The sequence below is a fragment of the Carassius auratus genome, chromosome 30 (assembly GCF_003368295.1).
Source record: "Carassius auratus strain Wakin chromosome 30, ASM336829v1, whole genome shotgun sequence".
NCBI classification, from domain to species: Eukaryota; Metazoa; Chordata; class Actinopteri; order Cypriniformes; family Cyprinidae; genus Carassius; species Carassius auratus.
Window position 1 is genome coordinate 16,208,787 of NC_039272.1, and position 27,515 is coordinate 16,236,301.

Here is a 27,515-nt window from a genome sequence, read left to right on the forward strand (position 1 = left end):
TAATAACTGTAAAAAAAATCTTACCAACCCCAAAATTGAAAACTGCGATGAACGTTAGAGGCATAAACATTTTTCCATAAATTTATTGTACATTTGTGGATACAAAATGTTACAGAATGCAAACATAAATTACAAAAATATAAAATTTCACTGGGAGTTGTATCTGTGTCTCTTTGTACATTAGTGGGTAATTAAGCATGACAACCAATGAAATGCATGTGTAAACCTTATTGTATGACTCAAATACAGAGTACATATTAATAAATGAATCCCAGTTCACATATTTATGCACTATTCCAAACCGTGATTAGTGTGTTCACACTGATGTTTTGTTACATTACTTATAGATTGTGTTTTATTGCTATTTTACATTTTAAAAACAACATCAGTAAGTGAATATTTGCTTTTCAGGTGTAGCCAGGTAGTCCTTTAAACTGTTTGATCTGAGATTCTAACAGATCATAGTAAATCCTGGTTTTGCTGAAGTTTTGCCTGTAGAGTAACAGATCCTCCACTGTAAGAACATCATGTTTGCCTGTCCATACAGTCAGGCTGTATCTGAGAGATAGAAGGTGAGATGTTAAACAGAATCTCATTTACAAGGCTGACATTAAGGCAGAAAACAAATCAACTTCACCACTGAATAAACATGTATGAATGGTCTTTTAAATTTGGCATCTTATTAAAAAAAATTCAAATAATCCAAAGCACAAATAACATTGTCATTAAAGAATTCCTATTGATGCTCTTTTATGGTACAAATAAAGAGCATACTTCCCATTAAAGGCAAGCACCTTTAAAACAACTTTTGAAGAGCAGCACTATCTCTGTAGAGGAGGCTTAAGCCTGCCCTTCACATCCTCTAATACCTCAGAACTGACCTCCAGTAAAGCAATGAGTTTCTATTCCAGTCACAAACAACTGTAATGGATAAGACAGAACCAAATTATCCAGCAATGAACTTGATTGTGTCCTTCTTGCCTATATAACACAAATCAATCGCCGAGGTAATAAAAAGGCTCCTTCACACAGATATGTGGCTTAATAGACTCTATAATAGTAAATATGGACATACATTTAAATAGACTGATTAATGGAGATTTTCTCACCGGTCTGACTGCGTCAAGAGCCACTGGAACTGTGGGAAGGACATGGGAAGGAGAGCTGCTCGGACTGGAAATGTGACTGGTTGCTTTAGGGATCTGCATAATTCTTCCATCTGATGAATCATCTCCCAGCTATAACCTATTTTCCAAAACAACACAAACACAGCAAATAATAATCAAGGTCTGAATAATAAGGCTGGAATACACCAAGGTAAGTAAAATCAAAAGGCTGGGGGCAAAAAATAAAAGTACTTTTATTTCATACAAGGACAGAACAAATAGATGCTAATAACAACATTCAGAAGATTTTAAAATGTTTTTGAAAAAAGTTTCTTCATAAAGATTACTACAACATTTAAATTTTCTAAAACTATTGTCTGTTTAAATATTTATTTTAAAATCTTTTATTTTTATTCCTGAAATGCCTTTACATTCACTTTTGATCAACTTAATGCATCCTTTCTGAATAAACCTCTCACTTTCTTTACATCTTACTGACCACAGACTTATATATAGCTCACTTCTGATTGCCAATAAATACACAACTTAGTGTAGTGACATTCTTACCGGGATTGTCTCCATCTACGTCCCATCCAGTGGTCCAACCTAAAGAGAGAACATCATTTTCTGATTTTTGTGCTACTTCCTGTAAAAACAGATGGGGGTCCAGAGGGGTGGCTGTGCCTCTAGGGCCAGGGAGAATATCAGCATTGATCCACACGGGTCCCTGCAGCTGATCTCGGACCTCTTCCAGTAGAATCATGGATGGGGATACAGCAGCGAGACTGTGGATCAAAATGCAAATCAATGCTGATCTGTCAGTCATTCATTAGCAGCAAGGACAGTGTGGCAGAAATCAATCTAAACAAACCATATGACTAGTGTCAACATTATTTAAGAATATAGAATAATAATAATAATAACCAGCCACCTTTTGAAATCCAATTTTATTCCCTTGTCTGATCTCACAACTTCTTTAAGCCAGTCCTGCAGAGTTATATCACTGTCATTATCAGGTGGGTGAGCCATAATAGGCACTTTTGGATCTTGAGCCCTGAGAAGTACATCTGCTTCGATCATCTGTGCAGAACCTCAATGAAGAATAAAGAGAAAGCATCATCATGTAACACATTATTTCTTAAGCTCGATCATGATATGGTCGTAAGAAAAACGAAAGGGTACTGTAGTTGCAAAGCAAATGCTTCTTCATGTTTGTACTCACCTCGTAGAGCCTCTGTGAGTTTGCTCTTACTGTTTGCTGCATGATACCACTCGATATCAGCAGCATCTTTTCTTTGTATCGTCCCCTTGTTGAGGAAATATTCCAGTGTATGTGCTCTCATTGGTCCTACGAAATGTGCAACATACTAATTTACACTGATTCTTTTTCATGTGGAACAATGCATTGATAGTATTTGTTTGGACAGCTAGCAAGTTAGCTTTCTTACCTTTGGAGTTTGACAGCGAGTGTAGTTTGAGGTAGCAAACGACAAAAGATGCGATAACTGTTGTACATAAGATAAAACGATACCATTTATGTTTAACTAACCCCATATATTGTTATGAGTAATATACTTTTTTCGAAAATAACGTCTACATTACGCCTTCTAACTTCCTAAACCGGCAGCACGAAGCATTATGGGATATGTAGTTATTCAGTATTTCTCTCTTTCACTTCACAAAAAAGTACAATGCCAGTCAAAGATTTGGTTAATATGAATAGTAATGATACCGTTATTAATAACGATGAAAATAACGCTGACAAATGTTGCAAAAAAAAAAAAAAAAAACATTAAATGGAAAGTAAAAAAGTAGGCCTAGTGCTGTCAAACGATTAATCGCATCCATAATAAAAGTTTTTGTTTGGATAATATATGCATATATAAATACACACAAACAGTATATATTTTGAGAATATTTACATGTATTTACGTCTAGCTATATTCATATAATTCATATTACAAATAAATATATTTAATATAAAAATAAAATATTTTACTGAAATATATACAAGCATTTGTGTATATATATATATATATATATATATATATATATATATATATATATATATATATATATATATAAAATGTTAACAAAAACTTTTATTTTGGATGCGATTCATTTGACAGCTCTAACATGTATTCCCATTCTCTGTGTAAACCATGATTTCAGTTTTTCGTTTTGTAAAGAAATGTAGTCATGGGCACTTTTAATTTCTAAAAAACTAATTTGCAAGCATAAACTGTTGGAAAAGGTATATAATGTAAAATTAAAAGATAAAATTTACAACATCTAGCATCTAGCAACATTTAGCATTACAGAACTGTTGTGAAGCTGTAGAGATAAAAATTAAATGGAGATTGGTGACACATCGTTTTCGTTAGCACTGTCATTCAGCTTAAATTTTTTTACATGTTGGCTTTTGATGCATAGTTGAGGGCGGATTTAATTTTATAATCTATTTAGCTGTGCATTATGCGTATTAGATCCTATCAACTGGTTAGAATTTTTGTATTTTAAGTTCCGTTATTCTAGGTTATTCAGGGTTACCTGATGTTCTGGTTCATCCTAGGACCTAGATAATGGCAGAAAATATCTGAAAACATTGAAATAATACAACATGAAACTTCATTCTTTTCTTGTTTTTTTAAACATCTTTATTGTCAGTTTCTTTAATTTCAGTGGAGAGCTGCTCATCATGAGCTGCAGGGCTGTCAGGAACAGAGAGAGGCTGTGATCCACAGCTGTCAGCAGAGCATCTACAGTCTCTTCCTCTGCTCCACTCACTCTCCTCAGGAGCCTCTGTTTTTGTTTTACGGTCTTTGTGTGAGAGGCCCAGCTCCTCTAGCTGCATCTGGAGACGCTTTTCCAGATCTTCAGTGTTTCGCGCCAACATGTAGCTCACCTTCCTCTGATGTGCCAAAGCTTCCTCTTTGTCATTTAACTGGAGAGGGAAGACAACCTCAAAATGTATAGTGAAATTATAAAGAAAAATATATACAACTTTTGAACATAGGCCATAATTAAAAGTTTACTGACCAGATCAAGCAGCATATGCAGTGTTTCATTTGAATCGGCCGATATCTTTCCTTCGCTTGTTGTGGGCAGAAATTTCTTCAGCCTCTCACTTACACTGAGAGACCCTTGCTTCCCTTTGAAAAAAAAAGAAATTGTAAAATGACAGCATTGTGCCACACAGCAGTAATGGTGTCTACCAGAGAGAGTACAAGGAAAAGACAGACCAGTAGAAATAGACAGTAGAAATGAGCCAGGGGTCTTATTGGTTAATGTACTTTCTGTTTGAAGTCCAGAATATGCATTCATTTTTTTTCTTATTTGATTTAATTTGATTTGATTGATTGATTCAGGTCTTTTATCATAAACTAAACCTATTCAAACATTTTATGAAATATAAAAAAAGCTTAGTATATTATATAAATATTAGATAATATTAAATATCAGATTTATATTAGATAAGATTACCAAAATTCCTGGAAATAAATAAAAACTATAACTAAAACATTACATAAAACAAATACTTGAACTATAACTAAAACATAAAATAAAAATTAAATCTGCTAATGTCATATATATGACATTATATATATATATATATATATATATATATATATATATATATATATATATTATTATTATTATTATTATTTATTTATTTATATATTTTTTATTTATTTATATATATAAATAAAAATATATAAATAAATAAAAATATATGGGTGGTGTTGGCCAGTGGATAAGACACATGCCTTTGGTGTGAGAGACGCGGGTTCGAATACACTGTGAGACAACAATGTGTCCCTGATATTGAGAAAATCACCTTTAAAATTGTACAAATGAAGTCCTTAGCAATGGATATTACTAATCAAAAATTAAGTTTTTATATTTACAGTATTTACTAAATATCTTCACAGAACATGATCTTTCCTTAATGATTTTTGGCATAAAAGAAAGACCAATAATTTTGACCCATAAAATTTATTTTTGGCTATTGCTACAAATATACCCATGTGACTTATACATGGTTTTGTAGTCCAGGGTAACTTATATAAATTATACTAAAATAACACAAGGCCCTAACTTGAGCCAATTTACAATATAATTTTAGTCAGATTTTATTGCTGATTTTACATGCTTTTTGGAAATTTCTGTGGACAGTTTTAATGAAAGCTTTACCTCTTTCATGCCTTTGGTAATGTGGCTGTCTGTCAGTCTCAGCCTGCCGGAGCACGTTCTCACCAACTCTCCTTAACTGCTGCTCAAAGGCGATGCGGAAAGCATCCATCATGACATAAGCCTCCTCTTTCCTCTTCTGCTGCTCCTCCAGCTAATGCAGACAAATGCATTGTGTTACAAGACCCTCAAAGACAAATGAGCAAATCCAGCGCTGTAATGGATTTAATACATGTATTGACTGAAAAGGAGGGTTAATTTGCAAGGTAATGGAACAGAAGTATTGACAAATACAAGACAAGCACCTCTTGCTTGAGCTGGAGAACCTGTTTGCGACTTGCATAAGCACTTCTAGCACAAGAGCACGGCTCGCCGCCATTAGAGTTACACTGACATGCCCCATACACTGCCAGCTGAGAGATAAGAAGACAGAGAGCTGTTTAGTCCAGAACAAAGCTGTTTAACCTAGACTACAATTCAAATCAACATTACCTCTAGCGACGAACCGTCTGTTCTCAGGCTGCATGGAGGCTGGGTCCTCTGGTAGTCCCTTCTTTCTTTAGCACTGAGCATAGACAGGAGCTCCAGACATTTTTGGCTCAGAGCTAAGACACAACATGCAAAATGATGCACTGGAAACAAACCAGGAATTGGGTCTTGAAATAATTGCAAGAAATATGAAGTGACTTACAAGCATTCTCTGTCCTTTGCTCCTGATGCTCTCTCATTTTCTCCTCTAGTGCTTTCTTTAGGGCTTCATTTTCTGCCAACACCCTGAAGTGGTATAGACATCAACCAGTGACGTGGGCATTTTTAAAGGTGACATGAATTTAAAACCGATGACATTTATATACACAAGACCCTCAATGTATAGCTTGAGTCTTATTAGGAATGTTATTAAAAACAGACTTTTTTTTATCAAAAATGGTTGCGGATTGCATTTCACATTGAGCTTTTAGTAGGAATTAAATAGTGGCAAATCAGCAGAGAGAAGACTGTCGTTTTTGATTCAACTTTAAAAGTGTATTTTTGCATGGGTATACCTCTCATACTTTAAACTCCATGAGTTTTCCACATTCTTGAACTGCACCTGGTTGAAAGTGATCTCCCATTGCAGTGCATTGACCTCCTGTGTGGAAAGGAAATTAAAAAAAAAAAAATATATCATATTTGGTAGGAAAATGCCTGCATTAAAAATTATTAAAAGCAGTTTAGTTATTGTTTGAGTAGAACACCTTTTCTAGGGCCTTGTTCCGCTCTTCACTCTTCTGAAGCAACATTTTAGTATGACACGTTGCTTTGTCCAAGATTGCCTTAAGGGACGAAATGTAGCACAGGGCTTTAAACCACTTAAAAAATGACCTAATAGTTATATAAATCATTAAAATATTTTCAAATACCTGTCCTTGCAAGATCCTAAGAGCTTCATGTTTTCCCTCCAGGTGGCGATGAGTGACCTCCAGTTCTGTGCGTAACAGCTCCACTTCCTGATATGGAGCGAAGATTTACATGAGGCATGTTCATATGTGAAGATGTATATCTTTTCTTTACTCCATTCACAAACTCACAGGGGTGCTACTTTTCTTCAGCTTGTCTTCTACAACATTTTGACAACATTTTGTTGGAAAGTCTCATTAGTAAGTTTACCTCTGTGACCTCCTGTAGTCTTCTCTGCAGGTCTTCACTTGTGTCCTCAGAAGAGCTTTCTAAAACAGAACGCAGTTAGATGCAAAAAATAAGACACTTTTTTGTGGTTTCACTGGTTTGCCAACACATCATATCCTGGTAGTAGTGTGGTTCTCAAATGGCTATTGTTGAATATTTGTTTAAGTACAGAATTGCTCAAGGGAGTACACAAAGTTCCCTCCCTGATAAGAAACAGCAGGTGTTGACTTCACCAAATACTGCAAATCAACAGAGCATGCACAGAAAACCCCCCTTGGTTAGACATTACCAGGAAGTTATCAATAACTTTCAAACATGACTCACTTTATATATACATATATATATATATATCAGTATAGCTCTGTACAGTATAGCTTAGTCTTCTCTATGTCCAATAAAGATTCTAAGAGGTATGTAGGGTTTAAATGATTTTAGATACTGGTCCAGGAGACTAACCCGACTGTCTTTTCTCCCACCGTGCAGCTCGTTCAGCTTCCAGTTCTTCTCTAAAAATAGCATACATGGCTCTGCATGACGTCCAAGAGAAGGGTCCATTGTTTCTTTCGCTGCTCCCTGTAATGGGTCTTGACTGAGAAAGGAAGCCCAGAAACTTTCCCTTACTCTTCATTTGTGGGAGATGGTCATAATGTGCTCTGGATCTGGCCCCCAAGCCATCACCTAGATCCCCCTCTCTCATGTCATCTTCTGTGGGGCACTGAGGGCATAAACCCTCACCTTGCATCACAATCAACTTAAAAGGGGGAAAAAAAGTCTGAGAGACAAAAAAGTATAGGCTATCAGTTATGTTAAGCACTACGCCTTATTAAAGACATTAAAACTGAAGTCTATGTAAATATCATGTTTGACAGTCAAAACAGAAGACATGGAGCTGCATACTTTCTGTGTAGCTTAGTGGAGGTCAACGCAATACAAAACTTTTATCGTTCCTCGAAAGTTAGAACAATAGAGTTAGACAATAAAAATACAACCATTACAAACCTTTACGGGAACCTTGAGGGGTCGTATTTCGTTAAAAAGGACTACGGCTAAATTCCACTTCAAGACTTTCCGCTGAGTTTGTGACGAAGTGAAACTAGTAAAGGGGCGTGTCTGATCCTAGAGGTGCTTTGTTTCAGAAGTGCACACGATAGATCGTAGCAAAAATAACCTTCATGAAAATCATTCATACAAGCTACTAGCATTTTCCTTTCCCATTTTGAGTTTCCACATTTACGACCAGTAAAATAGAACAAGTATAGATGAACTGTAAAAAAAAAAAAAAAAAAATTAACCATCGTAGCTATAGAAAACTGAATAAAAAATAGCAATATATTGTATACAAATGTAACCACATTTAGACACCTAACAAATACCTTTCCACTGACTCCCTGCTGTATCTTCAGCCCCCCAGCAACAGTAACAAATATGGATTCAGAGATTTAATGAACAAATAAATAACAAAACCGCCATCAAAGTTGCAAACATTGATTTATTGCAGTCACTTAATTGACTGAGGTGTAGATTCCCTACTTCTCAGTCCCACAGCATTGTTACACCGTGACAACATAAAAAAAATTATGGCTTTAAATGGTCATGCTATGTTCTATTTTCTAGAGATACTTTCACTAATATCCTCTGTGGGGGGAAAAACCCTGTCGAAACTGTGTACAGAACACGTCCATTTCAACACAAGTAAGGACATATGAACAATTCTCAACAGCAACATACTGTGTTGGGGTGCATAAATATCTACTAATAATTAGCATCTTAAAACATAAACAAACAATAGCAAAAACCTGTGACCTAAAGGTACAACAACAATTGCATCAGGGCAAGTGATATTAAATATGTCCATGGGATGTGATCAGTCAATCACTGTCATATTCCTCAATCAAGAGGTCTTCCTCATCCAAAAGGGCTTCAGTGCTTGTGGGCTGGGGCTGGCTGGCAGGAAGGTCCCCAGCAGGATCCTGGCTGTTTGGCAATGTGGGCTCAGTCGTGGCATTTCCTGCTGTGGATTCTGGGTCAAGGGACTGAGCAGCAGCAGAATCTTCATTTTCACTGTCAGCATCCAAAATGCCAGGGTCTTTGTCATTAAGTGCTTCAAGTCTCAGCCTGAAAATAAAGACATGCATTAAACCATTTGAGAATTTTTTTCAAATGCAATAATACTTTTTTTGTTTCTCTCACCTTCCAGGAAGCCTCTTTTGAGAAAGATGGCCAACATTCTGGATGAAAGCTATTTGAGCTGATATGAGAAAAATAAAAAAATATATTGAATAGAACAAAAAGCTGAATTATGTATGAGGAGAAATGCACCATTCGTTTTTGACCAAAGTCTAGCATACTTGTGTAGGAGGCAGGAAAATAATAAATATTGAACTTGAAAAATTAGGGTATGCAGTTTGATTTTTTTAAATACATTCAATTTTGTTTTTGTATATTTTGTGAATGCCAGGGTCACATATTTACCTTGATTTCTCATTGGGTTGGTGAGCTTTGCAAGGTAAGGCACCAGTTCTGTCAGGAGGCTCACAGGAGTCAGGCAGAAATTTAAGAAGAGCGACTGTGCAGTCAGGTAATTCTCTCGATACTATCACAAAACCAGGGTAAAAATATATCAATATGATACATTAACAATTACTTAAAACGCTGAATAACATAAGTACAACCGATAGATTAAGTGAAAAATAAATATACCATCTTGTTTATGTGTAGCCAATGCGGTTTATGAAGAGGCCTGAATCCGGCATTGGACAGGCTGCTAGCTTGTGCTCGAGAAGAGTTTGAGTGCATAAGACCTCTAGTGGCCACTGATGAGCCATATTCCACCATAGTCGACCTTGACTGTGAAAAGATGAACACCATTTCAGCAAAAAGTTGTTGCTAAGATACTACATAATGATAGTCCTCAGAAATCAAATGTTACATCTTAGAGCAACCCTGCATATCCCCATGTGTGTTATTATAGAAGTCCAATAGCATTTGCACTCACGCTCCACTCTGCTGTCAGGAAGTCTGCATCAGAGAGGTACTCGCTGGCTCGTGCTATATCCTCCACATCCGAAAAGAAGTCAGGGTAGTTCTGATGCAGGTAGAGGTTGAAGAATTCCCCAGACATATGGGAACGCTCAATGACAAGCTGAGGAAAATATCATAATCAACATTAAAGCAGATTAAGCTTTTTATATGGTGCAATTTAAAACATTAATGAATATTTACTTCAGGATCAACAAGTAGTTTGTCCCTCTGGTGATCTGTTAAATGTGAAGGCAGCGTGGGTGCTTGAGAGCTTTCATAGCTTTCACCTAAAAATCACATGCCATCCATTGGTAGAAATATAAATTCATTTACACATGGTTCATGGTGTACAACAGAAAAATATTTTGGGAATGGGAGTTGAAAATGACTAACGTTTGCAGTAGAGGATTTTCCCTAAAGCTCTGAAAAGGAAAAGTGAAGCATCTTTCCCTCCAATAGCTGGCCTTTCATCCTGCATGTCTGTTGATTTTGAAGACTTGCTCCTGCCCTTTGCCTTCGCGACAGGTTTTCCTGTGGATTTGCCTTTCCTAGAAGCCCAGAGTCTTTTCTCCAGACAACGATCTGAGAATTTAAAAGAATGAATGCATAAAATACACTATAACACACTTCTATGAACTACATAAACAGGTTCAGTAACTATTTTGTCACCGGTAAATGAAGAAAACTGCAAGCTGTTGATGGCACTGCGAATATCTCCTGAGCTTCCTGAGCAAAGAAGATCTAGAGCACCTTTATCAGGAATAGAGATCCTGCCAGAGCTCTGCAAAGACCATATGCTGAGTGAAGTATTATGGATCTAAGGGTCAAAACTCTCTGCTCAGAAGGCATAGAAAAGTAAACCACACAATCTACCTTTCCTGCCTCGATGGTTACGATGCGGCTTAGGACCTTCATCATACTGGTGGGGGCCACAGGGTTAAAACTGAAAAAAAGAGATGCTTTACCTATGACGACCTTGGGTTTGAATATTTATAACTAAAGTTTTCTGAAAAATGAAATTGGTTGTATTTGTACCTAATGCTGTGAATATCAAGTTCATGCAGAACATCCTTAAAGAGAAGTCTGGAGTTCTTATCCCCACTGAGACTATCGGACACAATCAGAACCAGCGGACACCGGCCAGTCTTAATAAACTGCCTAAATAAAAAATAAGGACAATGATATGCAAGATACCAGTGACAACTGATTATTAGCAATACTTCAAAATATAGTACTAGTGGTCACCTGAGTACATCGTGCAAGCACCCTGGTTGCCTATAGAACTGATTTGGAAATTCCTGAGATAAAATAAGAAACAATGGAAAAGTGTCACTCAGCTTCTCGATTTTAATTTAGTAATATTTATGTTCAGTTTCTCCCACTTCTTTCTCTTTTGTATAATGTATTTTAGATATATGCAACAAAAAAGGTTTTCAACAACAGTGATATTTTTGAAGGGCAGTTCTGAGCAACACCTCTATAAGAATTATTTTCCTGTCTTCAGTCACTTTCTCTCCGCTCATTTGTAGACGGTTGTATTTGTTGGCTCTCAGCAGGAACTCTTGGAACAGCCCTGTTTGTGAGCTGCCATGGAAACGGTTAAACCTTGAATCTGTTAGAATAAAAAGATCAGAGGAATGAGCTAAAAAAAAAAATCATACTATACAGAGAGACTGAGATATCACTTCATCCATATACGATTCTGATATGTGATAAAATAGGGGTGCTATATAATTATCATTGACTAGATATTAGGCATGGTGTCACAATAGTGAGGACTAGCAAGAAGAAGACTTCTGACCCGGATCAAAGCTTTGTGTGAACAAATCCTCCGTTTTGTACTGAGAGGTGGTGGAGGGATTTGACCACTCTTGGATCTGAAAACCCAAATCCTTGGCAAGGACTTGGACAGTTGCTGTCTTCCCACATCCTGAGGGGCCAGTGAGCAACAGAATGGCGCCACCCTGTGGAGCCATAACCCCAAATACAACACAGAGTATAAAAAACCATTCCCAAATGACTCAATAAACATACATCACCCAACATACAGTATCTCATGCCTGGCAGACCTTTTTTGATTTGTCCAAATTGACTCTCAACCAGCTTTCAACTTCTTCAACTTTCTTTTTGTGGACTGCTAGTTCGGCCTTTTGGAAAGAAAAAAAAAAGCATTTAAATCATCAAAGTTTGTAGATTGAGATAATAACGATATGAAAATGTTAAGTAGAAGACAAATGTGTTCTTAGGAACACAATCTAAGTACATTTTTTTCACATTTTTAGATTTGTATGACCTAGAATAGAGTACTCAGCCCTGCTGTATGACATCTGATTTTCTGCCGTTTTTACATTTACATTTAGTCATTTAGCAGATGTTTTATCCAAAGCAACTTACAAATAACGACAATGGAAGCAATCAAAAACAACAAAAGATAATAATATAAATGCTTTAACAAGTCTCAGTTAGCTTAAACACAGTACACATAGCAAGGGCTTTTAAACAATATAATAAATAAAAAGAAAACAGATAGAATAGAAAAGGAATGGAGCAAGCTAATGATAGAGGTCTTTTTTTATTATTGTATAATGAATGAAAAGAAAATAGAATACAAAAAGATTAGAATGGTAGTTTGATTTTTTTAAGAATAGTGAGTGCTAAAGTTAGAGGGTCAAATAAAGATGGAAGAGATGGGTTATAAGCCGATTCTTGAAAATGTCTAAAGAGTCAGCTGCTCGGATTGAGTTGGGCAGGTCATTCCACCAGGAGGGAACATTTAATTTAAAAGTCCATAAAAGTGACTTTGTGCTTCTTTGGGATGGCACAATCAAGCGATGTTCACTTGCAGAATGCAAGCTTCTAGAGGGCACATAAGTCTGAAGTAATGAATTTAGGTAAATGGGTGCAGAGCCAGTGGTGGTTTTGTAGCCAAACAACAATGCCTTGAATTTTATGCGAATATTTTATTTTTTAGATCAAACTTTACTGCAATCACACAACTAAAAGTGTTAGAGAGGCTTTGGAACTAAACTGCAGGAAGGCAATTTTTCCAAGAACTATACCAAACAGGCCTGGGCCACACATTTTCTGTACCTGTGATTGGGGAGCGTACATATCCACCCAAGGCTCATCCTGGTCTGGTTTAAATGCTTCACTTGACACACTGATCTGGTTGCTGGACACATGAGAATCTACTTTCCTCTTCCTGGATTTTTTTTCTGCTTGGTTCCCAGTAGACGGCCACCGGGTAGTTTTGCTTTCCCCTGACCTGTTCACTCCTCCCAAAAGTTCACCAAATGATGGTTCCACCCAGCTGTTTATCTAAACAGGAAATACAAGCAGAACACATATAGTACATCAGCAGATTCAGAGCATCCTCATTTATTCTCAGTCTGGAAATGATCTTGTTGGATAATGAAAAAAGAAAGAATGATCAAAAGTACTTTCAAAGATGTTACATACTTTTCCAGAGGACTGCTTTCCTCCCAGAGACAGCTTTGACATCATCAATTTTGACATTCCATTCAGTTACTCCATGCAACGCTGTGCTCGGACGAAAACCAAATTATTTACATAATTTATAAAACGGCAAAGATGGGATTCCCCTCGGCGAGTTTACGAGAGGAGGACAGCAGTAGTAAATGTGTGTATAATTCGTATAATTTCGTGTTATAATCACAAGTGGAGCACACTTTACTTCTAAAACATGTTTTGTAAAACTCCAGACACTTAATAAAAGTCTATTAATCAGAGTTTAGCAAGTTCGCCCCGACCGTTAGCTGAGCTCGACTTAACGAATGTCAAGTTATCAAGCCAAATCAACCAAACCGTGGCTAATACACTGTTTAGGCAATGCAGTATAAACTTACCCTTATCATCTCTAAATATGATCTTTATAGAACAACAATGCCAACTATTTGTGTTTGAAAGTAACAAGTAACATTGTGCTAACTATCCCTTTAAAGCTGTGACGAACCGCCGAACCGCCCCTCCTCTGGCGCATACTGATGACGCCACAATGTTGATCACGTTTAGCTCTATGCTGTGACAAACACATCATAAAATATGACCGTACTAACGGATTATTTACATAATATATGTTTTTGTATGCTTATTGACAGTGAGCATCCAGCAGCTGTGATTTTTGGAAAACGAGCTGTGTTGTTAATTGCATTATTTCCTCGCGTGATACCTAGCAATGAGGATCACGAAGTCACCAAACATTCTTTTTACAGGTAAAGTCTACATTTTATTAGGCTGTTCCTAATAGTAAATATATTTTGAATGTATTAAGCTGGTATAGCAATGACCAAAAATACTAGCAGTAATAATAATAACAATAATAATAATAAAATAATGTTTTTTCATTATTGGACGGACAGGAACCCCTGGTGTAGGAAAGACCACTCTAGGCAAAGAGCTGGCTCAGAGAACATGACTTATCTATGTGAATGTTTGTGTTTTGGCACAGGAGGGTAAGTTATTGTACTTTGAAATAAAAGTTTGTTGTTTATATTTAAGAATTCGTTTTAAAACACACACACACACACACACACACACACACACATATATATATATATATATATATATATATATATATATATATATATAGGTCAGTTGTTCGAGGGATTTGACGAAGAATACCAGTGTCCTATATTGGATGATGACAGGGTATGTACTATTGTAATGAATCTAATTGTTCCACCTTTAATTGGATAATGTTATAATATAATTATTACAGTGTATTCTTGAACAAAATACATTTTATAGTGTTTTATTAGATAGGGGTATGGTATTCATTATTCGGCAGGTTATTGAATCCGCACGGATCACAAGTCAAAAGCAAATCCATCCGGCTGCACATAATAAAACAAAATGTTAAAGACAGTTTCATTGTTTTAGGTTGTGGATGAGCTGGAGGACAGAATGAGTGATGGTGTGATTATTTATTACCATAGCTTTGATTTCTTTCCTGAACGCTGGTTTGACATTGTTTTTGTCCTCCGCACAGACAACACCAATCTCTACAATCGTCTTGAAAGGAGGTTTGTGTTTATAACAGTTAACGGTAATATTTGTTAGATATATGATATTTCAGTTTAGGTAGACTACTTTATTTATCTTTAAAATAGATCTGGGATGAGCAACGCAACAAACATTTGAGAATTATTATATTTTTAATCATCTTAGGGCAGATAAAAAATCCCCTTATTTGAGCATAACTTGTATAGCATATTCAGACCTAATGTACAGTTCAGAAGTCATTCACGTACAGTGTGACTGTATGCTTCCTATTGCAATGATTTTTTTCAAAATATCTTTTATTTTCAGAGGATACACAGGAAAGAAGCTCCAGGACAATGTGCAGTGTGAGATTTTCCAGACTATCTATGAGGAAGCCATGGAAGCCTACAAGGAGGAGATAGTCCACCAGCTCCCCAGTAACACTCCTGAGGACATGGAGAGCAATCTGGAGCAAATTGTTCATTGGATTGAACAATGGATGAAAGACAACAATTGACATGAGGCATTATATGTGGAAGCATTGTTCTTTTGACTATCGTTGAGCTAAGGACTTAAAATGTGTGGGGCTGTTTAAAATAACTTTATTTGAAATAAGTTAAACTTGCTTCTAAAAATGAATGGAAGAAATAAATATTTTTATACAGTATATAAAAGAGTATCTTTCTTTTGACTAGTTTTATTGTTTATTTTTTTTTTATTACATTTTCAAAGAAAAGTGTACATTCTTTGAAAAATGATTGTTTAGCTGCCACCAAATACCTGAAACATTTTACATCTGTTAGTAAGTGGAATTTAGGATCAAATCTAATTCACAGAAATAATGTTAAATTACATGGGTGTTTCTCTTCAAAAGATTAGATTAACTTGGCAACTCTAAAACGTAGCTACACTGCATATTAATTCTAGTCGGGAAAAAGTCACTCATGATAGAGAGTCAGTTTTATTCACTTTTCATCAGTCATATAAAATCGCAGTTTCTATTTGTGCTTTATAGTTTTATTTTCTCTCTTATTCTCTCCTTTAATGCTCTATCAACAATCAAACCATAATATCTACTTCTAGTCCAGTCTCTCTGGCATATATATCAAGTGCAAGGATAAATATAAAACTGAGAAATATAATTGTTGTTGCCTCAGATTTTTTACATGAAGATTACTACATGGTTAGCTATCCAAACGAACAGATAATAATATTTTCTAAATTTTTACGAGTAGTAAATATAAACCGTTTATGTTGTCATTAATTGCCTTTTGTACATACACGGTACAAACAGTGCCATCCTCCATAAATCCCCCATACAATTTGTGTTGATAGATGAGCTGATTTCTTCAGAAAGAAGTGTTTCATCTAGTGTTTCATCGTTTTCTTGTCAAACTGGTTTGTATGGTGACATCACACACTGGGTCAGGATAAGTCACGTGATCAGTTCCCTTCCCTTCACCTGCAGCCCCAGGGCGGAAGACAGGTGTAAGTATCGGTACCAGGTAAGACATCGATGGTTTTTAATAAAATATATATTTTTAGGCAAAAATATGTAGTCTAAACTCCCACATCTTGAGTGTAGATAATGAATACGCTTTTACAGTGAAAAATTAGTTCGTTTATTCAATTAGAATGACTTAAAACTCCGTTTTATTTCTTACATGTTCTTTGTTGACAGGCTGGTTTCAGTCTATGGTTTCAAACCGCGTTAAGATCAGGTCTTGCAACGCAGATTTTGTGCCATCGTTTCTATAAAATCAAATTTTTGCTAGATTTTCTAAAGTGCTTTTAAGCTTGTTTGACCAGCTTGTAACGCGCTTGTTTATTTTTTATTTCAGTTTGCTTTGTAAGGGGAAAAGCACGGTTTTAAATTCACCCTGTGAGGCAATGTAACTACCCTAGGTAAGATAGTTACTGAGTTTTGTAGTATAAAGTATGCAATGCTTTTATGCACATAATTCTAATTTATGCATTGACCAAAATATTTAAAACAATTGATTTGAATGGTTAAATGTAGTATAAATAATATTCACCATGTTAGTTATATAATAGTCCATGTCATAACAGTAATAACTGACTTATTAATATCAGATATCATTTAAATATCAATGAATCCTTACTTTTATGTTTGTAAAAGATGTGCAAATGGCATTATGTCAGTTTGTATGTGACACAAGACACTATAATAATGTGGATAAACTTTCTGATCCTCAGTTCGCTCAGCTGCTAGAACCATTCCCATGTCTTTTGGAAACGGGTCAGCGTCCCGCTTTGATCGGGTCCGCGATATGCCTTACTATGATCAAGTGCCCATTGGCTCACTGCCGTGGGGTCAGCAAGCTCCTTACCCACTCGGTGGTGAAGTGGCAGCATCTAGCTATGACAGTTTACCACCACCGCCTCTCCCCGGAAACCCTCCTGTTGGCCCTGAATTCTACCCGAGTGATGTTGAAGACCAGGTGGATGATGCCATGGACATCAAACCCGTCCGACGCTTCATTCCTGACTCTGTGAAGAACTTCTTCAGAGCCAGTGGCAACCGAGGTAGCAAGAAATGGACCTTTCCACCACCACCACCTGATGTCAACATCACCACCGAAGGCGTCCCGTGCTCTCCACCACACTCACGTGCACCCTCACCTACAGCCCCCAGCTCTTACCTAGACCCTTATGGAGGGTCTGGAGGCAGCTACAATTCAAGGAAGGAGCAGGCAACGTTATTAGGGGAGCCGCTGGAATCGGTGTCCGGTCGCTCTTTGAAGACGGCTATGACTTACAGTGAGAAGGTGGAGGAATACAACCAGCGCTATGCATATATGAAGTCCTGGGCTGGACTTCTGCGCATTTTGGGATGTGCAGAGTTGCTTTTAGGGGCTGCTGTTTTTGCATGCGTCTGTGCATATGTGCACAAAGATAATGAATGGTTTAATATGTTTGGTTACTCCATGCATCAGATGTATGGGGGAACATCAATGGGTGGGATGTATGGAGGAGCTGGAACTGGAATTTCCTACTCGGGACCCTTGACTCCTTTTGTTATTGTGGTGGCTGGAGTTGCATGGATAGTGACTATCATTCTAGTAGTGTTAGGCATGACCATGTATTATCGTACCATTCTCCTAGACTCCGGCTGGTGGCCAATCACAGAGGGTGTGGTAAACTTGGTGTTAGCGTTGCTCTACTTGTCAGCTGCAATTGTGTATGTGCGAGACACAGTGCGTGGAGGTCTCTGCTATTATCCACATTTCAACGCTGGACCCAATGCGGGGTTTTGCCGAACAGAGGCTGGACAGAATGCTGCCATCATCTTCCTCTTTCTCAACATGCTGTTGTATCTCGTGGGAGCATGCGTGTGCCTGAAGCTGTGGAGACATGAAGCAGCAAGGATGTACAGAGAGAGAATGGGTCAAGAAGTAAATTTCAAATAATTTGTTCTTTGAAATATAATGCTCCATAATGATTTTCCCATTTTAGTAATACCAGTAAATTATCTTAAGCCTAGCTAACAAAATCTAATTTTCATGCTTTTCTGTTCTTATTCGTACCTAGATGAAATCAGAAGGACTTCCACTCCATATGGTAAGCTGTTGAATTTATTTGTTGTACATTGTACATTGTTGTAATGTACTATTTGTAATCTAATCTCAGATTGGTGCCGGCTCAAGTGTCTCTGTGCCCATCCTAACCGCTCCAGTAATGTCCAGTCCAGAATCTTATGATGGCAAACCTGCCAACCCAGTTATGATGGAACCAGAGATCTTAAGGGGTCATATTCCTGCTGGCCACATCCCAAAACCTGTGGTTATTGCAGACTATGTGGCGTGAGTTTCAAAGAATACCGTATTTTTCGGACTATAAATCGCACCTGAGTATAAGTCGCATCATTCCAAAAATACGCCATGATGAGAAAAAAAAACATATATAAGTAGCACTGGACTATAAGTCACATTTATTTAGAACCAAGAGAAAACATTACAGTCTACAGCCGCGAGAGGGCGCTCTATGCTGCTTAGTGTAGGCTACAGGAACAGTGAGCAGCATAGAGCGCCCTCTCGCGGCTGGAGACAGTAATGTTTTCTCTTGGTTCATGTCTCTTAGTTCATTTCTCATGGTTCACGTCAAATTAATTTTGATAAATAAGTCGCACCTAACTAGAAGTCGCAGGACCAGCCAAACTATGAAAAAAGTGTGACTTATAGTCCGGAAAGTACGGTACTTATGTTAACTGAAATCAATTAATAAATTCAGGCTACTTTATGAAATAAATATACTCAGTTTTAATGAAGTTCTGACAATAGCCACATATTTAGGACTGGTTATAGTTATCTCATGCTTTTTAAATCTCTTATCCCTTTTGTATCTGAATGTTTGCTCTAATCTTTCTCCTCACAGGAAATATCCCACAATCCAGTCTGATGAGGAAAGGGAGCGATACAAGGCTGTGTTTAATGATCAATATGCAGAATATAAAGAGTTGCATGCTGAGGTTCAGGTCTTAACGCAGAAGTTTGAGGAAATGGATAATCTGATGAGGAATCTCCCACAGCAGCCTTCCAGTCAAATGGTAATAGTTTTAAAAAGCAAATTATTCCATAATTATTATACTTGCCGGTTTTATGAGCTTATATTATTTGAGAAACTACTTTGAAGTATTTGTAATTGAAACATTTTTGTCATCACAATTAAACTGAATTAGTTAAGACTCAATTATGTTTAAAAACAGCAAAGAGCTGGTGACCAATCACAGTAGAAATTAATTTCATATATTTCTCTAAAAGCTTTTGTATTGAAACAGAAATATTTTAGATATTAATCTTGGTTTTCCTTCCACAGGAGCAAGAGAGAATCAATGGCATTATTCAAGAGTATAACAGAAAAAAGGCTGTAAGTACGGTTTTTATGTTATGTATTTTACCTATGTTCTACAAGTTTCTCTGACCCATTTCGAAACCTTCATCTGACTGTTGCTTTTCTACATTCTTTAGTCTTTGCAAAATAATGACATAGTGTAGTACCTGTCTCTGTTTGAGTGCCACAAACCGTAGAAACTGACAAACTGGAAATGTTAGGGTGACATAAATGGAACTATTGAAATGTTTACATACTTCCTGTCTGTGTGTGAGTGCATGCCAAATATTTCTTTACATGTTTCTGGTTGTAGGACCCGACATACCAGGAGAAAAGGGAGAGATGTGAATATCTGAAGAGTAAACTTGCACACATAAAGCAGAAAATTCAGGAGTATGACAAAGTAATGGACTGGAACGATGGTTACAGCTAAACAGAACTCCATTATACTTTCTTCAAAGAGGGTCCCAGAAAAGAAGCAACTGTCCCAAAAAAAAAAAAAACAGTCCATGGCTATACCTTCAGGAATTAACAGAGTTTTTGGTTTGGTCTTGGTATTGAAATAATTTCATATTGAATTCAATGGCAAGAAAATACAAAGAAAGACACCTACCACTTTAAACCCAGTGAAAATGTCCCCTTCTCATACTGATAATTAATGTGGAGCAACATGAGCAATGTTTTGATCATATATATTATATATGATGTTTTTATATAAACTTTTTATTTTAGAAGTAGGTCCTTTGTAGAAAATCACTGGAGTCTTTGAGCTTCCTGTAGTTAAGTGGAGATAGAAATAGCTCTCAAATGATATTTGTTTAAAAAGTAATATCTCTAATGATTTTAAATTTCTTGGTATATTTATAGTTTAATTTTCACTTTTGTGTCTTTTATACGGTACAGATATGTGTGACTTATATGTAAATATTTTATCACCATGTGAATTTATCCTTCTATTTCATTTTTTTTTCATTAATATTGGAAGTAGATAAAATAAACATCTTTTTTAACTAAATGAAGAACTAGTAGTTTAAACTCCAAGATATATACCACCTCTCATGTCTATTTATATTTTAACACGCTCTACTACATGGCTCAGAGCATTATATACCTGCTGTTATAGTTGAACTCTAGTAATGCACACTTTTACTGACAGCTCTGAAGGTATCAGGTTACAAGCTGCAATTAACTCCAGGAAGAAAAGGTGATCACGCAACCTTATGTGTCATGAATATTGAATATGGTGTGTAATAATCTAGAACAATCCTGCATTAATCATTGTTATTGTTTGTATGGCAATTTATGGTAATTGAAACAATAATTATAGGTCTGAGCAATATGTTGCACTAAGGAGACTCAAAAAAAGTGCTTATGAACAACGTGATACCTATTTCGAATTAAATAATGACTCAAGTGTATTTTAAAGATACCTCCCAGATTACAAATGTGTGACTTGAGCAATCAGAAATTCCACTGGTCTTATACATTTCTTGCAATTTATGTGTATGTTTTCTTATGAGCTATTACAGGCGTCTTAAATCTTTCTTATTGGTGTAGGGAGGGAACAATGACTCCCATAAAATGATTAATTAAGCATTTAATTACTGGATCATTTCTATGGATGAGGTACACTTTTGTGTTTTATGATACATATTTTTGAAAGCATTAGAGACAGAAATACCAGAAATTGTCTAAGCTACTAGTTTATTCTAGTATAAAATTAACACAGCCTGAAAAGTAGCTAGTTCTAAACATAAAATGCGTCAAGACAACTTTTGCAAAGCTATAGACGAAATGTATTGTTAAAGTAGCTATGCAAATGAACCTGGCTCGTCATGCTTCTGTTAAATTGGGGGCGCGCGCACAAGTTGAGGGCGGGGCTGCACCTGTGCAGGTGAGGATGGGTGGAGGCTGGTTGCACTGATGTGTTGTTAGGGAAGGCAGATTTATGAAACTCTCGGTTTTCAGCGGGCGTTTCCTGAAGGCTGAGCGTTTTGCAGATCCTTGAAATACTCCCGTAGGAACGAGCACGGATTACAAAATATTTAACAGCTTTGACTTCTTTGGTAAGGAAGGAAGAGGGTGAGTTTCCTCGATACGATTAATTTATTTTTGTAATTTGTTTTTAAATATTCTGAGCTGAATGTTGTTTACTATTGCGCAGCGAAACTACGTTCCGCGGCACAAATTTAAGGAAATTTAAATAGTTGTACGCTTAGCTATGTCTTTGTCTGTTGTTGATTTTTTTTTTATTATTATTATTATTTTTTTTTTTTAAGAATGATTTTCTCCAGACCTTCGTAATTGGTTATTCGTTTAAAATTCAAGGCGTCAAGTATCCCAATTCTGAGAATATTTTTACGTTGTTGTTTTTTTCTCTCTCGAACGTACACAAGCTGAAGTACATGCAGTCTACTGTTTTTTTTCCCCATTTGACCTCAAACGTTGAATTAATGTTCTCATATTTCTTAAATGAAAACGTTAGAAATCTGCAACTAATCCCTACACAAAATAAATTAATTAAAATTACAGTGATATTAAGTTGTTTTGCTACAAACTGCTGCCACCAGGCTGTGGTGTTACTCTAGCAACTGGACCACTGATCTCTCTCTCTCTCTCTCTCTCTCTCTCTCTATATCTCTATCTATCTATCTATCTATCTATCTATCTATCTATCTATCTGTCCATCTATCTATCTATCTATCTATCTATCTATCTATATATATATATATATATATATATATATATATATATATATATATTATAGATATATATATATATATATATATATATTATAGATCAGTGAACTGGACACAAGTAAAAACAATTGAAAAAAGAGAGAGTTTTCTGGCTATACTGATGGTATATCAGGACAACACTTGGTCCCTTTTTACAATTATGTAAAAAAAACTAATAATTCTGATTGCAGAGCCATTAATGACTGTAATGTAAAGAGCCACTTTGTATCTTAAGTTCTATCACCATCTCTGTATCTAGATTAGATCAAAGTCCGGGTTTTTGGTTTTATTTCCTCAACAGTGCATTATTAGGCTATATCACATTGATTCACAAAGTATGTTTTTTCATTCCTACATCAGAATTCACTCAGATAACCCTTTTTTTGTCCAGGAAGCTAACATCATGCAGAAAAAATCAAGTCGCCCTCCTGCACATCATAGCAGACAGTAAGTTGCATATTAGAGAAACATATAATCCTCCATTATCAGTAGAAACAAGTTTTCTTTATTGAACTTTTACTGCTTCATCATAATGGTGTTATGACCTGAGCAGCATTGTTTTAGTTCCATTGATATATTATTATAGTTTTTGTTAATATTTTTAATTAGATTTGAATTTGTATTTTCTATTTTCTCCTTAATGTTAGTTGTGTGTGCATATGTGCACTTATTTAATTTTGAGAAAAGTGTTTTTATGGTTTTAGATTTAGTTTTAGAATAACATTGTATCTGAGTAAAGTTTTAAAACATAATTAGTTAATAACTTTCTTTTTACTCATCCATATTATCTCACTTTATCATTTTAGTCACCACCGATCCTCCCATCGCACACCTTCTTATCACCCTGATGAAATGCTTCACTTTTACCGCTGGACGTCACCCCCAGGTGTCATGAAGATTTTGTGCATCATTATCATCATTTTGTGTGTGGCTATGTTTGCCTGTGTAGCCTCCACACTGGCATGGGACTATGATGCCAGCGCCATGGGCCTCGGGGGTTTAGGGATGGGAGGCAGCTATGGTGGTGGAACATATGGCAGTGGATCGTATGGCAGTGGGCTTGGTGGAGGAAGTTATGGTGTGGGCTACGGCTATGGAGGCGGCACATACATGGACCCGAAATCAGGCAAGGGCTTCATCATAGCGATTGCGGCAATCACCTTTATCACTGTGCTCATCATCTTCATCCTGGTGGTGTCGAGACAGAACGCTGCACAGTCTCCCTCATTCTATCTGGCCTCCATCATTATTTGTGGCATTCTGGCTGCACTCATGCTCATCGCCACCATCGTCTACCTGGTCGCTGTTAACCCCACTTCTCAGACGTCTGGATCCATGATGTACAATCAGGTCCTGCAGATGTGTGCACAATTCCAGAACCAAGAACAGGCCTCTGGCATCTTTATCAATCAATATTTATACCACTACTGTGTAGTGGAGCCTGAGGAGGTGAGCATGTTCTCCTGACTGGGAGTACGCCATCTTCATGATAATATTTGTTCAGTTCAGGAAGGTTATTATCAGACAAAACGTAATACCTTTCTGTTGTTTAGAAATACTAGTTGAGATTCATGCAAACACAAAAGCCAATCTGCCACATTTCCTCTGTATTGTTGTTCATTTGCAGTGTTGTTTAAAGTCTCTTCTTCCTTTCTTTTTTCTTCAAGGCCATTGCCATTGTTCTTGGGTTTGTGGTTGTGGTTGGATTGATCATCTTACTTGTGTTCGCGGTGAAGACCCGAGGGCAGATCAGGAGATACGGCAGGGAGCGTGTTCTGTGGTATGACGTGAAGACCATCACAGACGGACTCACGTCTCAAGGCATCGGGGAATGGGTAAGAATTTTCACTAGCAAATTCCACAAAAGATATGTTTCATGTGCATGTTAGTTCAGTGTTTTTTCTTATTCCGTACAACCTGTGGATTTATGGTGCCATGAAATGTAACTGTTTGTAGCACTTAGGTTGTGCTACTACTACTACAGTATATAATACCTTGATAGATCTTGTTTTATTTTCAGAGGTTGTTACAGTATGTGGTGCCTATAATTTCTCCACTGTCTTTAGGAGTATCACTGGCCTTGAACATTACTATTAAGACCGTCCTTCCATTAAGAGAAATTCTCAGAGAAAGGATTTCCATGAAGAGGTGTTTTTATGTCTAGTTTCAGGGTGTGTCCTCTTATCTACTTTCACTTGATGGAAAATGTGAATAGGATCCAAAATTCCCTGATTAAACACTTGGAACACTTAATAGTGACTTAAAAGTTTATAAACTGGTAGGTGGGAATTGTTAGACCAAAACACATTAGCATGTTCTAGTGTTATTAGGTCACTCCATTGGCTTTGTTCTTACACAACTGACAATGTAAGCAGTTGTAGTTTTGTCCTTTATGTCACGATGCTATTTGTGGAAGTGGTGGAACTGGTTTTGCCTGGCTTTAATGCTTGACCAGACTATTTACTATACAAAAAGGACAGCTCAGTGCGTTGGGGAAACAGAAAAGCTCAAGTAAAAGAGTCCTACAGCAACACTTACAGGAGTGCAGACTAAAAATGATGAGTAAAAATGTTTTGAGATGACAAATGTTGTGATGCTGGCTGTATGGAAGGGTAGGGTATTAAAGACACAGTCTGGAGGAGAAAATGCACATTATTGTTAAATGCACATTATGTTTCCAATGAAATATGAAACAGTTGAAGGGTGAGCTAATTACCTTTCTACATGGAATTGCCTGCAGTAAAGTTTTTTTTTTTTTAATGTATACAAAATGTCTAGACAGAAACTCAGACTTTCTTTGTTTTTTTTTTCTTCAGGTTAATAATGTTTCCGGACATCCAGAGGCTTTTGTCAATGACTACAGTGATAAAATTGGTGTTACACAGCCAATGGTTTACAGCCAAAAACCACTTTACCTTCCAAGGTAGGTCATCTCAGTGCTTTTGAAGATGTTATTGCAAAAACAAATGCAGTGCACAATGCATTACATTTCATATTTCTGTAGACTTTGTCCTGTGACTATTCTACAATATGTTGATTATTATGGATGTGAATTACATTTGTGGTTGTTTGCTGTAATGATTATATCTGTATGCAATTTATGTAATAATCACAAATTATTGAATTATTAATAACAAATAAAATGTACACAAAATGTCTGCTCCGTATTAGTCTGTCACAAGACTAGGTGCCACAGAGTGAAGGAATCCAGGAAATCTTGTCCCTGTATGAATAGGACCTGGTGGATTTAGTTTTGTCATGAACATGAGTAACCAGTTTCACAAACAGATTATGTGAACTGACTGAAACTACGGTGTTCAGAAAGCTATTCTCACTGTCAGTTACAATCAAAATTTTAATAATATCACACCCAAGTTATTAACAAAATTGCTGTTGGTGTTGCAGTGGTTCTGACGTGACAAGCTCTTTAAGTGGACTGAAGGGCAAACTTAGAGACTATGACACTGGAGAGTCTGGAGATGAGCTGGACACTGACTATCAAAGGTGAGGAAAATACAGTTTGTAGTACTTGTGCACTTTAAAAAAAAAAACTCAGCATTTGACTTTATGTAATTATTAACACTCTCGTCATATTTCCTACTTTATTTTGCGCTGCCATGCTCTCAGTGAGTATCCTCCCATCATTAATGAGCAGGAGAGGCTTGAGTACAAGAGAGAGTTTGACAGAGACCACATGGAGTACAAGCGTCTTCAGGCTGAGCTAGATGATATTAATCAGGGCTTGGCAGTAGCAGATCGAGAGCTGGACCGCTTCCAGGAAGGCAGCCCACAGTTCATGGTATGTAATCTATAAAGTGGACCAAAAATTTACATGTTTAAGATTATGGTTGGCAAGGCTTAATCTCTAAGTTTTCACAGTAATCTCTTTCACCTTTAAATAATAATAAATAACTTTTTTTTAACAATTAAGCATTAATTTAATAATTTCTCAAACTGCTTTGATAAAATCATTGTTATTCAAATATGTTACTTTAATATATATTTCTCTTGTTTTGTTATCTAAAAAGGATGCCATGGATGTATACAACAGGCTTAAAAGTTTGAAGAAGGTAAACTCTTTCGGTTTAGAATATTGTTAATTGCATAAATTGTTACAGCGGTTGAAAAAAGTTTATAGTACATAACGATTAAGAGTTAAGTGTATAAGCAAATGTAAATTCTGACCTGTTTTCTTTCTCACAGTCTTCAGACTATCAGATGAAAAAGAAAAGGTGTAAACAGCTGAAGACAAAACTGTCTCTGATTAAACGAAGGGTCAGCGACTATGACCACAGACAATAAAACCTGGCACTGGAAACTCAGGAGTGTATATTATGTGGCATGATGTTTTGTTTTAGGGCTTTACTATTTCTGTATTAAATATCTGTATCACTGTATTACTATCAAGAACTGTATGGCTGCTGTATGACCATTTTTTTTTTGCTTTTGAGCCAAACTACACTTGATCAGAATATTGTGGTACCAATGAAGTATTTCGTTTTATTTTTTAAAGCTGGATGAATTCTCCTTTTAACCTTTTATCGTTATCCTGAGACATGAAGTCAAGTCAAAGTGATTGTATCTTATATGACACTGTGAGCACTTTTTGTTGTAGTTTTAGGGATCTTCAAGCAAAGACATTCCGATGTTGTTTGTTATAATACTTTCTTAGTGGATGTTGTTTTTTTTTTTTTTACTTTCATGTTGATTGATCTGTAACCAGAATAGCAATCTATTGTTATTTTTTTATTTTTTTAAGTACACACTTATAGAATAGGTGTGAATTTGATTTCAATCATAAAGTTCATATAATTTGGTTCTTTACGTCAGTTCTGTCGAATTTATAGAGAATTCAACAATTTTAATGTGGAAGGCGACTTGTTGAATGTACAGTACTTTTTTTTTTTTTTTTTTTTTTTGGCTTGTTATTTTTGTACATAGT

General features: G+C 36.4%; 6 protein-coding genes across 14 annotated transcripts; 3 read left to right on the forward strand and 3 right to left on the reverse strand.

Moving 5' to 3' along the window:
- Positions 1–67: 67 nt before the first annotated feature.
- On the reverse strand, positions 68–2,749 carry fam151b (family with sequence similarity 151 member B). Of its 2 annotated transcripts, none has more exons than XM_026211715.1 (6): positions 2,555–2,749; positions 2,329–2,454; positions 2,038–2,197; positions 1,674–1,891; positions 1,110–1,245; positions 68–558 (listed from the first exon to the last, which is right to left on the reverse strand). In XM_026211715.1, the coding sequence occupies exons 1-6, from the start codon at positions 2,658–2,660 to the stop codon at positions 408–410; spliced, it is 897 nt and encodes a 298-aa protein (XP_026067500.1). In that variant the 5' UTR covers positions 2,661–2,749; the 3' UTR covers positions 68–407. The 2 variants fall into 2 exon arrangements, with proteins under 2 accessions (XP_026067500.1, XP_026067501.1); XM_026211716.1 differs by having other exon boundaries at positions 2,038–2,186; positions 2,555–2,696.
- A 1,002-nt stretch (positions 2,750–3,751) lies between these two features.
- ccdc125 (coiled-coil domain containing 125) lies at positions 3,752–8,085 on the reverse strand. Of its 2 annotated transcripts, none has more exons than XM_026211720.1 (12): positions 7,962–8,085; positions 7,419–7,734; positions 6,945–7,003; positions 6,698–6,784; positions 6,533–6,610; positions 6,341–6,426; positions 5,989–6,071; positions 5,790–5,902; positions 5,603–5,710; positions 5,301–5,451; positions 4,146–4,258; positions 3,752–4,050 (listed from the first exon to the last, which is right to left on the reverse strand). In XM_026211720.1, exons 2-12 carry the CDS (start codon positions 7,702–7,704, stop codon positions 3,754–3,756), a joined length of 1,461 nt encoding a protein of 486 aa, XP_026067505.1. In that variant the 5' UTR covers positions 7,705–7,734; positions 7,962–8,085; the 3' UTR covers positions 3,752–3,753. The 2 variants fall into 2 exon arrangements, with proteins under 2 accessions (XP_026067505.1, XP_026067506.1); XM_026211721.1 differs by having other exon boundaries at positions 7,419–7,713; positions 7,962–8,039.
- A 346-nt stretch (positions 8,086–8,431) lies between these two features.
- On the reverse strand, positions 8,432–13,993 carry rad17 (RAD17 checkpoint clamp loader component). Its single transcript, XM_026211718.1, has 17 exons — positions 13,850–13,993; positions 13,443–13,523; positions 13,074–13,301; positions 12,053–12,130; positions 11,785–11,947; positions 11,459–11,595; positions 11,229–11,281; positions 11,019–11,141; positions 10,857–10,926; positions 10,653–10,764; positions 10,377–10,565; positions 10,185–10,270; positions 9,958–10,104; positions 9,663–9,809; positions 9,435–9,555; positions 9,153–9,210; positions 8,432–9,077 (listed from the first exon to the last, which is right to left on the reverse strand). Exons 2-17 carry the CDS (start codon positions 13,497–13,499, stop codon positions 8,831–8,833), a joined length of 2,016 nt encoding a protein of 671 aa, XP_026067503.1. The 5' UTR covers positions 13,500–13,523; positions 13,850–13,993; the 3' UTR covers positions 8,432–8,830.
- Positions 13,994–14,014: 21 nt separating this feature from the next.
- Positions 14,015–15,641, forward strand: LOC113049409 (adenylate kinase isoenzyme 6-like). Of its 5 annotated transcripts, XM_026211729.1 has the most exons (5): positions 14,016–14,215; positions 14,363–14,455; positions 14,883–14,916; positions 14,992–15,025; positions 15,312–15,640. In XM_026211729.1, exons 2-5 carry the CDS (start codon positions 14,432–14,434, stop codon positions 15,499–15,501), a joined length of 282 nt encoding a protein of 93 aa, XP_026067514.1. In that variant the 5' UTR covers positions 14,016–14,215; positions 14,363–14,431; the 3' UTR covers positions 15,502–15,640. The 5 variants fall into 5 exon arrangements, with proteins under 5 accessions (XP_026067512.1, XP_026067514.1, XP_026067513.1 ...); XM_026211728.1 differs by having other exon boundaries at positions 14,883–15,025; positions 15,312–15,641; XM_026211731.1 differs by lacking the exon at positions 14,363–14,455 and having other exon boundaries at positions 14,080–14,215; positions 14,883–14,917; positions 14,990–15,025.
- A 160-nt stretch (positions 15,642–15,801) lies between these two features.
- marveld2b (MARVEL domain containing 2b) lies at positions 15,802–20,854 on the forward strand. The gene is made up of 8 exons (XM_026211719.1): positions 15,802–16,489; positions 16,826–16,889; positions 17,202–18,400; positions 18,537–18,566; positions 18,636–18,808; positions 19,380–19,551; positions 19,821–19,871; positions 20,149–20,854. The coding sequence occupies exons 3-8, from the start codon at positions 17,228–17,230 to the stop codon at positions 20,266–20,268; spliced, it is 1,719 nt and encodes a 572-aa protein (XP_026067504.1). The 5' UTR covers positions 15,802–16,489; positions 16,826–16,889; positions 17,202–17,227; the 3' UTR covers positions 20,269–20,854.
- Positions 20,855–21,691: 837 nt separating this feature from the next.
- On the forward strand, positions 21,692–27,487 carry oclnb (occludin b). Of its 3 annotated transcripts, XM_026211723.1 has the most exons (10): positions 21,692–21,729; positions 21,804–21,917; positions 22,965–23,020; positions 23,380–24,022; positions 24,241–24,408; positions 25,390–25,496; positions 25,979–26,077; positions 26,201–26,372; positions 26,602–26,643; positions 26,777–26,875. In XM_026211723.1, exons 3-10 carry the CDS (start codon positions 22,977–22,979, stop codon positions 26,873–26,875), a joined length of 1,374 nt encoding a protein of 457 aa, XP_026067508.1. In that variant the 5' UTR covers positions 21,692–21,729; positions 21,804–21,917; positions 22,965–22,976. The 3 variants fall into 3 exon arrangements, with proteins under 3 accessions (XP_026067508.1, XP_026067509.1, XP_026067510.1); XM_026211724.1 differs by lacking the exon at positions 21,692–21,729 and having other exon boundaries at positions 21,745–21,917; positions 26,777–27,487; XM_026211725.1 differs by lacking the exon at positions 21,692–21,729 and having other exon boundaries at positions 21,745–21,901.
- The last annotated feature ends 28 nt before the right edge of the window (positions 27,488–27,515 follow it).